Genomic DNA, 13,658 nt, shown 5'->3' on the forward strand with positions numbered 1-13,658 from the left:
CCGAGTGAGGTTAATGAGCACAACTTACATGAAAAAGATGAATGCATGGGCCATGTTGGCAGCTATAATGTAATCATCTGCTAACATATTGACCCTCTGTAGAAGAGCGCATCCAAGCACTGTTTCACATTAAAAACAGGCTGCTGGCCCCCATCAGGGGGATGTGCCTGATGAACCTTGTCAGACAACAGCCCAAGGTTGGGCTTATCTGCCTCTACAGCGGTGGATCTGGCCCTCATCCATGACAAGACATCCTGCTGTTTTATGGCTGCATTCAGCCTCCTGGACCAGCACCAAGTCCCTGTCAGCCGGAGAAAGGGGATGAAGAGCTGATGAAGCGGGATAAATAGATACAAGGGTCACGTTACCTCAGCAATCATAACAACAATCACAGTGTCCTCCTTTTCCTGCTGGGTGAGCTCTGAGATCAGGGAGTTCAGGGTGTCCGTAAGGTATGAATGCACCTCTCGCTTCACGCTGGGGATTCCCATCACTATGGACACTGCTCAGAACCAAAGCAAAGTGTTTTCAGAAAGACAAACACAGGGCAATAGGCCAGGAAAACAAACAAGACTGTTCACTCAGCCCCCAAGGTCTCACTTTCTACTTGCTTTTAGCACGATGTTCCATCAATAGGAAAATGGGTTACTGACCAAAACGCCTGTGGCTACCCAGGGCTAATTCGCTGAATTATCCCTATCAGCAAGTTAACTTTTTTCTGATGAACAGTTTGGCCAGGAAACAAAAAGGAACGGTGTGCTAGCATGCAGGGCCCTCCCTTTGAAGCATTCAGTACAGTTATTACAGCTTTAAGACTGATATTTAGGAAATGCTGCAAAATGTTCCTCTTCAGAAAGGCCTTTCAACCCTAAAAAGACACTCAAGACCGAGACCTCTTCTGCCCAGAACAGGCCAACCAACAAAACCCGTAACAAATCAACATTAAAAAAAAAAAAGTAAATTAATAAAAAACAAAAAAAAAAACAAACAAAAACCCCTATCCCAAGCAGTGTTTTTACCCCAAGAAGAGGAAAAGTGCCAGGGACCCCATGAAGTCCACTACGGGCTTTGCCATTCCATTGACTTTACATGGGAGCGGCTCAGAAACTATACTGAGGGGTGGCAGTAAAATCGTCAGACAGACAGGGGTCAAATATCACTTTAGTGCTGGTTAAAGTATCTCCCTGCACCTCTTAACTTATAAGGGTTACACTCTGCGCATCCACCCTAATGCACTGATGCAGTGAGGAAGCCTGCATGGAATGTGCTCCCCTACTTCCAGTCCTGCTTTTCTCGAGCCAGGACTGGAGGGGAGGAGAAGGGCACACGTAAAGTGAAGGGAAGAGACATTGGCTCTTAGTGCTGCTGCAGCTGCTTTTACCTCCAGTGCGTCCCTGTCCCACATGCACAGCTGGTTGTAGACTGTTCTCCTTGGATAGCAAATGTGGCAAATGGTGAAAGATGGTGGGAAGATGCAGCACATTCTTGTTGGTGATATTCCAGAGTTTTAATTTGGTTTCATCTTAAAGGAGGAAAAGGAAGTCAATATGCAGGATACCATACAGGAAGAGATCACAAGGCTTCTAGCAACAAAACCCCGTCACAGGGCAATCTGGCCATTTTAGATTATCACTAGATTAATCCACCCAGCCTTCTTAGTGTGCACCCACAACTCCCACTAACGTAAGTGGGAGTTGTGTGTAAAGGCACTGAATAAGGTCCAAAATCTTTGAGGGGAGGAGAATGAAGATCAATCAGATTTTATCAAAAAGATCCAATTTTCCCATCCAATCAACTTTTGCACTTTGAAATAAGAGCAAATCTAAACCCTCCACTGTGACCTGCTTTTCATAAACATTCAATATTGGCATACAATTGGTGATAAAAGCTCATGAGCAAGCAAGTTAGCGTATATTATCTGCAGAGGCGTGATTCAATGTCTAACGGTGCATGGCCATCTCCATGCAAATAGATTTTTCTGAACCTCTTAAGCCTCATGCTAAATCAGAGACGATCTGGACCTTGGCCTATGCTTGCTCATCCTATCTGCAGCCCTACACAAACACACACCTCACTACCTCCTCTATAGCAACAGCTTCTCTCTGTTAAAGTCTGATTCACCAGATAAACTGCTCCATGTCCGGTTTACGTCCCGTAGGGCCTGCTTCTCAGAGATCGCTCTCTTTATCTCGTCTAGGACCAGGTTCAACTCCTTGGAGCGCTTTAGGCTCTCCTGTTCAGCAGCATGCAGACGGTCTCTGAGCGCTAGGAACTCTCGCTGATAGATATCCACAACCTCACCTGTGGAGAGAAGAGAGAGGAAACACTTTTTCCCCCTGCTGTGACAGGTTCCAAAAGGCAAAGTGTCATTAGTCATCCATTCTCCCACTCCGCAGCCCTAGGCACCAAACCTAAAACAGAGGGAGGAAGAAGTATTGCCAAATCACTGGCTGATTCGGAGGTAACTGCTCACCCATGTGCGCTTCACAGCAATTAAAATTCTCAGAGCACTGGCCATTTTACCTGAGGGTTCTATAATACAGGCAGAGTGGGTAGCACCACTTACTAATGTTGCTTGGCCCTTCCTGTTAAAACACCCTTTTGTCAGTTGCTTATAACTTTCCCTCCCACTGTGAGGGAAACTGGCAGTACGGGAGGGGGAGAACAGGACTGGGACTCAGTTGCCTTGGGGGAGACACAGATTTGACAAGGCTTGGGGGGGAAGACTGGGAGTGGCTGGACAAGGAACCAGTGAGGGAATGAGGGCAGGGGAGACCGATCTGACAAGCAGCTGGGGCATGGGCGGTGAGTATCGTAGGCAAAGGGAGGCTTTGCCTTCCCAAACAGCCTACCGTGGCCCCACCCCAATGCCAGTGTGCCTCCTCCAGCAACTCGGGGCTGCCAGGGCTGGGCCGCGCTGGCTGCCTGGAGCCCCAAGGCTGGGGACACGGTGACCGCGCCGCCCAAGGGCTGTGGGTGCTGAGGCTGTGGTGCACCCGGGCTGGGGCCTCGCCACCACCCCCCCACACACCTGGAAGCAGTGGGGCCACGGTGGGGATGCTTTGGATTCCTGCAGGGGAGGGGAAAGTAGAAGGGGGGAAGGGTCTCGGGCACAAGGGGAGGGGCCAGGGGCTGGGTCACCGGCCGCCCAAGAGCTGGGGTGTGGGAGGAAAACCTGGACTGCCTGGGCAATGAGATGAGTGAAGGAGCCAGTGAGGGGTGAGGCTGGGGAAGGAGCTAAGGGATGAGGATTGAGATTGGATGAGCGGCCCCAAAAGGAAGACTAGAACTGGGAGCCAGTGACTAGGGTGGAGAGAGACTAGTCAGATGCGATGTCAGCAGGTGGGGAAGTGGAACTGGTTGGGTGAGGAGACTGGGGACAAGGAGTTGGGGAAGGAGTGGGAGAACTGGGACTGGACTGTGGAGGGGGAGACACTGGGGAGAGGTGGGAATTGGGGATCTGACAGATGGGGAGACCAGGATTGCATGGTCAAGGAAACCGGGACTGGGAAGATTAGCCTGAGGAAGTGGAGACTGGGACAAGGAGCCAGGGTAGGGACAGGCTGCAGGAGACAGCACATAAAGGGTCACGCTTGGAGAAGAGTCTGTGCCCACTAGAGCACACGCCCCTCCAGAGCTTGGAATGGAACCCAAGATTCTTGTCTCAACATTCCTCTGCGGTCAGCAAATACTTGTGAAACACACTGGCAGAGTGGGCATTTCACCCCCCCTTCATCATTACTATTTGAATTACCATAGCATGTAGAATCGCTAGTCATGGACCAGCACTCCACTGCGTTGGGGACTGTACAAACACAGAACAAAAAGATGGTCCCTGCCCCAGAGAACTTACAGTGTAAATATAAGACAACAGATGATACAATACAGACAGATGGGGGAGTATAAGGGAACAATGAGACAATATTGGGTCAGCATGATAGGCAGAGGTTTCAGCACAGCAGCAGCTCAGCTGTTGTCAAGTTTTTGCAGGCTCCATGGAAAAGGAGAGTTTGAAAGAGGCTAAAGAGATAACTCTGCAGATGGTTGGGGGGAGGTTCGCCCAAGTGCAAGTGGCAGCATAAGATAAAGCACAAAGGTATTTGTTTGAAAATTTAATGAGGGAACAATGGAAGCAGGCATCGTGGGCTGATTGGTGGCAAAAGCTGACATTTCGATAGTGAATAAGAGGTAATACGTAGTGAAGAGACAGGCTATGAAGAGCCCTGAAAGTGAAGACAAGTAATTTATGTTTGATGCAATAGAGAAGAGGAGCCAATTACAAACTACTGCTCCTATCAGTTACTCTGTTATCTCCAGTGGCAGAGATCTATGCAGTGGATCTAAAACTTCCAACCCTGCTGATGACCCATGTGTTTGTCAATACACCGCCACATAAGGGAATTTCTATTTTTGCAGTTTGCTTTTTTAGAAACTTAGGAAATTATGTATAAGAAACCTAGCTTAAAACATTACAATTGCAAAGTCAAGCACTCAAAAGTTTGGAAATGCAGAATTAAGACTGCCTGTGCAACCTTGTGCATGTGTGTTACGATATGCTTTAATTACTATTTTTTCCAAAGGACCCCTGGCTCATTTAGAGCACAGGATGGCTGAATCAGGATTGTGTAGTAAAGGAGACTGTGGTCTGTAAGATCCCTGCCTCATTTGTTGAGGAAGTAAGAAAGGATGTAGAGAGTGAGTGAGAAATAGAAAGGATGGTCTTATGGTGCTGCCCTGGATCATTATACTCTATCTCTACCTCTGCCACAGAGTTCTTATGTGATCCTGGTCAAGTCACTTAAACCAAACTGTTCACAGGTGGCCATTAATTGTATGTCCATCAATTTCTATATGCCCAACTTGAGATGCTGCGGTCTGACTTGTAGAAGTGCTGAGCACTCACATCTAGAATAGAGTTGGCTGGAAATTTTCCAATGAAACCGAGTTTTGTTGGAAAATGCTACTCCAAACTGGAAACGTCTTGTGAAAACAGTTCAGGTTTGAAGAAATTTTGTCGAAACACAGGCAGGATTCTGTCAGATACCTGCCCGGGTTCCCTACCAGCTCGCCTGGTGGGCCGCCGGGGACCAGCAGCTCCAGGGCCATTCTGCCATGCCAGGATTTCCAGGCTTCCTACCATGGAGCTGGGAGCCTGAAAGCCCTTAGAGCCCCAGGTCTAGCACAGGCACCATTAATGAGTGCTTGACTTTGCGACCTTAATAGTGTTCTTTGAACATTGGTTTGTGTGTGCAATCCCATTTAGAACGTTAAACATTTACCGTTCTGCCTCAAATCTATACCCTGGAGCAAGAGTCCAGAATCGACAGGCAATCATAGTAGCAAAGCTATAGTTAAAGCACAATCTCGATTTCTCTTTTCGACTCAGTTTTCCAGGGGGTTAATATATAACCTGGCTGATTTTAAAGTCACCTTGGGTTGAAAATGTGCTATATAAAAATTGCCCGTGTTGTTAAAGATTTCCTACAAGGGAAAAGAAATTGGGCATTTGCCCTTCTCTGCTTCTTTATAATATACGGTGTAAAGGTGACCTGAACGCTGGGTTTAAAAACAAAACAAAGAGACATTCCAAGTGTGTGTGAAATAGAAAGCATGTCCAGGTGTGTGTACCTGACAGCACACAAGAGCCTGAATTACAATATGCATGCCTCCAAGACTGTGCAAGTTTGAGAGCACATGTCCAAGGGATGTTTATGAGTCAGAGAAGAGGGGGTGTGCACATGCAAATGAGCATTCATGGGTGGTATGTGGGGCGGATGGGAAGGGTGGGCTAGATTTTTGCCTGTCAAATCTTGGCAGTTCTGCTAGGCAGAATTAAGCCATGAGCGCTCATGACACACATGCTTTGTTCCTCCAGCAAAACTAGAGAAGACCAGCTTGATGCTCCTGATAGCTTCTCTTTCCCTTCCCTCTACCCCCCCCTTTTTTTTTTTAAACTTTGGAACTTTATTTAAACAAAACACAGCACAGCACATCCTGGGTCTCTTTTATACGTCACAGGGGAAACAAAGAAGGCACGAGCCCGATTAAAAAAAAAACCCTTTGTAGGTCACAGCTTTAAGAGTCCCTCAGGGCAGCACTTTCCTCTTTTGTTCATGCTGCCTTGAACGATTTCCGTATAGGAAGCAGCACCAGAAGCTTCTGAAAACGACAGAGCTACGTCCAAGTGAGGGTGAAGTTATCAGGACTTCTTTGAACTGGCTCTCAAATCACTTTGCAAAAGGGGATGCCGCCACACAAGACGATGTTATTGTTTTTACTATGGCAACTGCGGCTACTGAGAACAGCAGCCAGAAAAGACACAAAAAATAGCCTGTCTCCTGCATGAAACTCTCCAGTTTATTTTCCACTCTCCAGAGAGTACTATGTACCAACTGCAGTGTGGCATCCAAGAAGTGAGGACGCTGGTAAGAAGGAAAAAAACCACACTGGTTAGATTAAAATTCTAGTTTAAAAGCTCAGTAATAACATTGCTTCCTCTCTTCATAAATATGAACTACTTGGATATACAGCTAGAAATAGTGCAACCATAACTCCGATCCAATCCAGGATGGGGTGTGGAAATCACAGCCAGGACCAAAAGCCAAATCTCCAGCTGTGTCCATGGCCCCAGCTGCTTCAAGTGGATCAGCGTGAATAATTAAGGACAGGGTGCAGGACCTCAACCTGCACAGATTGTGGTCTTAGCCAGATGGCACAAGAAGGCTCTTGGGATGATAAAAAACAACATCAACCCAAAAACCTGAGAGTGGAGTGGGCATTTAAAGAAATACACTATTAATAAACAGCCTTTTGTTAAAGTATTTTGTCAGTTATGTTTCTGATTAGAGGTATTAGCGAGACAAGGAAGGTGAGGTCATATCTTTTATTGGACCAACTTCTGTTGGTAAGAGAGAGACAAGCTTTCGAACTTACACGGAGGCAGTCAGCTTCACGGTAATTTAGACAGGTTTTACCCAAAAGGTGGTGATGGAGAAACAGCTGCTCCTATGCCTTGATAGCTTTCCCCTGCAGTGTCCCACATGGCTCCATTCTAGCCCTCTCTTCTCCCCCTCAACTTAAGAAACTGCTCCAACAACTTAATAAAACTGCCTCTGGAGCTTGTGCGAGGACATGGACTTTTACACCAGTTAACACGTGAAACACTGCTCTATACCACATTCACATCAGACACAGAACCCAGTAACTCAGCTGCCCTGGTGTTTGAGGAAGAGAAGCACCTGAATAACAACTAGATGGTGCAAATGAAAACCTGTAGAGACAGAGGCAATACTGTTAGGAGGAGGAAAACCATTATAAACAGGCACATTCTCCATTCAGGACATCTGCCTCCAGTTGTTGAGGTGGTACTCAGTCTTAGGGATTTCCTGGGGACCCAAAGGGCACCAATAAGCAGAAATGCCTTTTACCATATGTAACTGGCCAGGAAGTCGCATCCCTTGCTATAAGATGTAGCTGCAGCTGATCCACATGCTCATCTCCTCCAAGCTCAGTTACTGCAATGCACAGCACCTGTGGTTGACACTTCATATCACAAAACAGACCCAAGTCCAACACACAGTAGACCCTCTTCTAAGCAACACAAGCCAACTAAGACACATCACCGCAGCATGCCTCACGCTGCACTGGGTCCCTTTTCCAAAAAGAGATTCAACACAAGACCCTAATCTTCAAGGCTTTCAATAAGCCTGGGCCCTGACTACCTCTGAGACCGTAGCTGTGGTCATCAGTAATGATCAAGATAACAATGCCAAGAACAAGGCTAACAGGAGTTGGGAAACAGGCCGTCATGGTAGCTGGCCCTGAGACGTGAAGGATCCCCTTTCCACGAGGCATGCGAATAGCCATGAAACTTTCCATGCTCAGGAACTAACAGTAAAACTCAGTTCTCTCTTTGCAAACAATCTTAGAATAGCTCAATGAGGACAGACAGAATGTGAGACGAAAGGAAGAGAAGTAGGGTGAGGTGGGAGAAGAAACCAACCAACCAAGCGCACCCTCCCACAGTGCGTAAGAAGGGATCCATTCGTATGTCCACATAAATAGATTTTAAGGCCAGAAAGGATCATTACGATAATCTAATCCAACATCCTGTGTAATGCAAGGCCAAGAATTCCACACACTGACTCCTGCAACAAACTGACTAGATGCTTATATAACCATAGATCCTCTCATACCATGATAAAGGGTGCACTATAAACATACGGGTAATCTTAGTTCAAAGATAAACTACATGTCAGTCTGCCTTTTTTTTTTTTTTTAAAGCAGACATGGAAAGACAATTGTTTTCAGTGGTATTTGACTACACATGTACAATAGACTAGAAACTTTAATAAATTAACCAATTTTAATTTTCCTGTATTTCGTCTTACTCTATTATTAATGAAACTGGGCAATTCAATATTACACACGCGTGACTGACCACAGTTAGAAGCTACAGAATGAATCACTAGACCCTAGCCCAAGAAAAAATTTATTCAACTAATATTAGACTACTAAATCTAGCACAGGCAAGAGGCCAGGCCAGTTTTCATAATAAAGATACAGAATTAGTGCATATCTGTTAAGCAAACACCGACATGGGACCAGGGCTCTGTCTATACTGACAAGAAGAGGACTGCAAGAAACCACTGTTTGGTATGCCTTGAGTCTGCAACGCTTGTTCTGGGTCTTGTGTTCTCATACCAGTATCTCTAGGCATACATTTAACAGCTGTTACTTTTATTTCAGTGTGCAGATATACTATTCTGTGCAGGCTTTAAAAAAGACTGATAAACAATGGGTGCTCCACAAGTACAGATTTTCTATTATCTATTTCTGACCCAAACTGTCCCTTATTTTACACAGATTCCTCAATAAGGGAGGCAGGCATTGCAAAGTTTTAATTTTAAAAATGAAACCACCTAAGTTTAATGCACAAAATGATAGGAAGTTTATTAGAAGCATGAAAAGCACATTTTCCCCATTTCAATATCTGCAGTGGAAAAATGGGATTTTAACAAACTTTTACACACAGTCACCCTGGACTGAGGGCATGAGTACAGCTAGCGAAGCTAAAGATGGGTTTTCTTTTTTAGAAGTTATGAACACCCCAAAAACATGATCTTAGAACAAGAGTGTCACACACAACTAAAACCCTGTCACATATAATCTGCACTTCTGCTTATGTCTGTGAATGAATTGAAGAGGTAAAAAAGAGCTCTACGTTTACCTTGCTGACTGTGGTACCGGCTATGAGAGTTGACTCCAGAGACTTAGCTTGGTTCTGCCGATCGTTTGCCACTCTGCAGTTTTGCAAACTGGCTGGACTGAAACATTACACTGAAATTTCCAAATACAATTCTAAATATAAGCTTAGGCCCCTTAACGAGAGAGAAGATTCCATGAGCATTCTCAGTTTTGGGGTTCATAAGAGAGAGTTTAGATGATAAAATAAGCAGCAGCTTGCATCTTAAAACTGTAGAACATAAGTTATAAAGTGCAGTTTCCAAGGCATGACATGTTTTCAGTCAATTCTGTAATTAATCCTTTCCCCTAGCTGGAATTTGCAGGGAAAGTTAATTTTCACTCCTATTTTCCTCAGCCCCCTTCTAACACTAACACTAACACACACACACAGACACTTCTTTAAAGGTTTTATAATTTAAGCAGATGAAACCAGGGCTTCCCAATTTGTTAAAAGTTGTGAAGCTCTCATTCACATAAAACAGACTATCCCTCTACTAGGATTAAGGCTGTGCTGCAAGGTTAAAGAAACCTCATTAACTTAAAAATTACACTCCTGCTTTAAAATGTTTTATCTATGTTTACAAGTAACAGCTATGATTACTGAAAAAAAAATTATTTACCCCCCCACTTCCCTGTTTACTTTGTGCGTTTGACAGCACTTTATGCATAAGTCGTTCTACTTCCCCCCCCCCAACAGTTAGTTTTCCCCTTTTTTGTGTTCGAGTTTTTCACACTGCAATGTTGCAAAAAGAGAGAGAACTATTTAGAGATACATGAAAAAATTCTGAAAACCACAAAAAACTGGCAGGGGGATTCAGAGGCGGGTGTAGCACCTGACATTTTTTTTTTTTAGGTTGATGGTGTCTAACTCAAATACAAGCAGATGCCCATGAACTCCCAAATGCTCCAGAGTATTGCGTTTATACCATTTATACCTTTTAACTGAACCAAACAATACACACAAAGCATCCAGTAAGGAGTAAAAACAAGAGCTATTTAAACAAGACCGAATATTTGTGTGGCAAGAACTGTCATTGACTATATTTGTACAGTGCCTAGTGCAATGGGTCCTCAGTATGGTTGGGGCAACTACAGTAGCAATGTAAGTACTAACAAACCAAACAACATCATCTAATCTTTTTCCCCCTCCTAATAACTAAAGATGGATATTGGGGCCTGGTCTGCAAAGACTGGCAACAGGGATATGGCTTTTTCTAGGGCATTACACTCTGCTCATGTCAGAGTTAAATGGAAAATGTCACTGATTATTCATTCACTATTGACCTGCTTGCTCAAGCAGACAGCAGTACTTTTCATTAAACCGGAGTGCTGATGCCCAATTGTAGCAATTTGCTGCATTTCCAACTAACGGTAGAAAAAGTGAAATTGTATCTAACTTTAATGCTTCTATTCTATAATGTCTATAGGAGGCTTTTCACTTGCCTGTGAAGTTACACATGACCTTGTGATTTAATTACAGTGCTTCCTGCTTGGACAAGTGAGAACTAAAGCATTAAAGCAACTATAGAATGATTTTATTTCTTCTGGATTACCCATCATGCCATTTTGTAAATGTCAGCACATAATGTGTAGTTGGAAGATGCCTCCTCTTGCCCTCACAAAAGAAGAGCCCAATTCCTGAGTGACGGAAGGTATCCTTTGAAAAGCCATTAGGAAAAACAGACTTCGCTCCCACACATAAAAGCAAGTTCAAAACACAGAAGGCGGGACTTGCTTCTAATTAGGCTGAACAAATTTCTGTGCTAGTGTCTGTTCAAAATAGCTCCTAGCTACACTTCTCAAATAGACAGCTTCTGAAAATCTACATTTTTTCTTCCATGGCCTCCAAGTGTAAAAATAATCGCAATGGCAGTTCTCGTAAAGTATCCGGAGAATCAAGCACACGGAGATCCAGATACAAATTCTCACAGTACATACCAAAAAACCAAAAGTGTGTCTGTTACTTTGTGGTTTCCCTTTTCTTGATATACAATATATTGCTGCAAAGAAAGCAAACATAACATAAATTGACCTGTGACATAGTGCATGTCTGTGCTGGGTGAGAGAGTTGATGGTAACAAATGGGATACCAGAATATTTCAGACATGGTATTCTGCTACCTCGTGAACATTCTGTGCTGAAATGAAAATCTACAGGCCTGGGAGAATGCCAGGTTTCACACGTTGCTATGTTTGGTCCTCAGCCATTAGCGACAGTCTTTCTTGAAACCTACCCCCATTCAGGAATCAAAGTCAGAACTGAGAAAAGTTATTCTACAATACAGTCGGCCGTACAGCTGTACGGTCTACACAGGGGATGGCTCTGTTTACAGACTAGCTACTGAGTCCCAGAACAGTCAGCTAGTTCTCAAACAAAGGTGTCGCTCATTATCTTACGAGCAAAGTTTATTGGAGCACAACTAGGCTGGCGGTCAGGATAACTGCACTAGAAAAGCTGGAGTGACATTTTTCAGAATCACTTTAATAGTTTACAATCTCACACAGAAGGCTCTTCCCTCTGGCTTCCTTCCCTGCACTGGGTTGCTCTTTAAAACAATGGCCAAGATTATTTGTTTTAAAAGTGTGCCTAAAGTTAGTATTCCAAGTCCATATTTAGGCATCTGTACAAGTGGCCTGATTTTCAGAGATGCTGAGCAGCCCCCACTGAAATCAATGGCATGTATACATCATGGGTTTTTTTTTTGGTGGTGGTGGGACCCACCCACATGTCTTTCTTGACTCAGTTAAGAAGATTGAAACATTTGTTTGGGGAAATAAAATAAGGTTTATATTGGCTCTGCAAACAGATCAGAAACACTGAAGCAGATAAAATTTTGGGCCAGCTAAGACAGTGCCCACTTAACGTGCAAATACTTCACCACCACAGAGAATTCTCTGTGGCTCTGTTCATCTTAAATTGATATAAAAACAATGACCATGTTTGCTAGTTGGGGAGGGGAGGAAGCCAGGTTACCACTTACTCCTAGGTTTTCAGTTCCATGTTGAAGCAGAGATATAACTTTAGAATTAAGTAGGGGAGTCACAAAATAAAATTCCAGGCTTGTGAGCCTCTGAGACTAGTCCACATCCACATTTGTCAGGCGTTTTAGGTCTTCAGTCTGTATTAGTCTTTAAAACCGCATCATAATCTCCCAGAAAGCCCTTTGTGCATTTTAAATATGTCAGCATTTCAGGACCAATTAGCTTTGTTTTTGTTCTTTGAAGAGAACTTTTCCCAGCAGAGCATATTGATGTCCAAAGCCCGAGATTTCTCCACCTTAGTCTTTCAGCAAATGAATACCAAGTCTTTCCAAACTGCATTTGCCACTCCATAAAATTTTAAAAACCCAGACTTTTTGTCTTTATAACATCTTGGTTTTCGAAGGGCAACTGCATATTTTGATTATTTTGTTTCAAATTCTCCAGTCTTGTGAAGCAAATGCTCATTCCTAAGAGCAGAAAGGTAAGGAAACAAATACAAATTAGCTGGAAAGGAAGTTCCAGTTCTCTGCTTACAAGCCAAGCCTAGTTAGTGCAGGTAACTGCAAACTTTCTAACAAGGAATTTAATCCTAATCTGAGAGGATCACCCCTTCTGGTTTTACTTCAAATATGGGTAAAATGCTTATCATCAAGTTAGAATAGGTTATAGTTGCCTCCAACACACTGTAGCTCTAATATGCAAGCATCTGATCCTGAGGCCTTGCTCGTGGACATAAATAATATAGATATGGGCACTAAATTAGCTAATATTACAACTCAAATTACATATGGCAGACTTGCAATACAATTTACTAATTCCCGACACTTTTTTGCATTAGTGTCACAAGGTGGACTTGTCTGGAGTGCAAAGGCCAGTACTTTAAAATTCTCACAAAGACGGTGAGGTTGAGTAAAGGTTGCTAGACAGCATTGTCCACCAAAGCAAACTGCAGAAAGCAGAAAAACAAGCTGCTAAGTAATTCAACATCCCAGAATACTCCACTCCTCAGTCCCCTTCTCAACTTCGGATACCTCCCTGCTGCCACTCACATCTCACCAACCTCATCCCAAGTAAGCCAACCAGGCACCCTTGAACGCAGACTACATTTACCGGTTGCGTGTTCTGGTAGTTAAGTGAGTTATGTATGGGTCAGTGTAGGTTTCTTAAGTTACACTCACTGTATATTGTTCTGGTTCAACAAGTTCCATAGAACCAATGAGTTTGTGTGTGTGAAATTATTGTCCCAAACTTGGGGACTAAATTCGATTACTTAAGTGTGAAAAAGAGGAATGTTAGTTATTTCTAAATGCAAACCTCACTGCAACCAGAACTATGAGCGTGAAAACCCCTGCAAGGATTACACAGGTATCAGTAATGACTACATAATAAACTGCTCATGCCACCAAGAATAAGTTTTTGTCTTTAAATTAG

At 43.8% G+C, this 13,658-nt stretch overlaps 1 protein-coding gene across 2 annotated transcripts in view; it reads right to left on the reverse strand.

Moving 5' to 3' along the window:
* MGAT4B (alpha-1,3-mannosyl-glycoprotein 4-beta-N-acetylglucosaminyltransferase B) overlaps positions 1-13,658 on the reverse strand; it is a 94,867-nt gene that overhangs the window by 23,293 nt on the left and 57,916 nt on the right. For both annotated transcript variants that reach the window (XM_024199773.2, XM_024199771.2), the window contains exons 2-4: positions 2,122-2,301; positions 1,382-1,522; positions 369-502 (exon numbers count right to left, since the gene is read on the reverse strand). In XM_024199773.2, the coding sequence (XP_024055541.1) occupies positions 369-502; positions 1,382-1,522; positions 2,122-2,301 (455 nt within the window). The remainder of the gene's footprint in view (positions 1-368; positions 503-1,381; positions 1,523-2,121; positions 2,302-13,658) is intronic.

The sequence above is a fragment of the Terrapene carolina genome, unplaced genomic scaffold, assembly GCF_002925995.2.
Source record: "Terrapene carolina triunguis isolate 2854851 unplaced genomic scaffold, T_m_triunguis-2.0 Scaffold629, whole genome shotgun sequence".
Lineage (NCBI taxonomy): Eukaryota > Metazoa > Chordata > Testudines > Emydidae > Terrapene > Terrapene triunguis.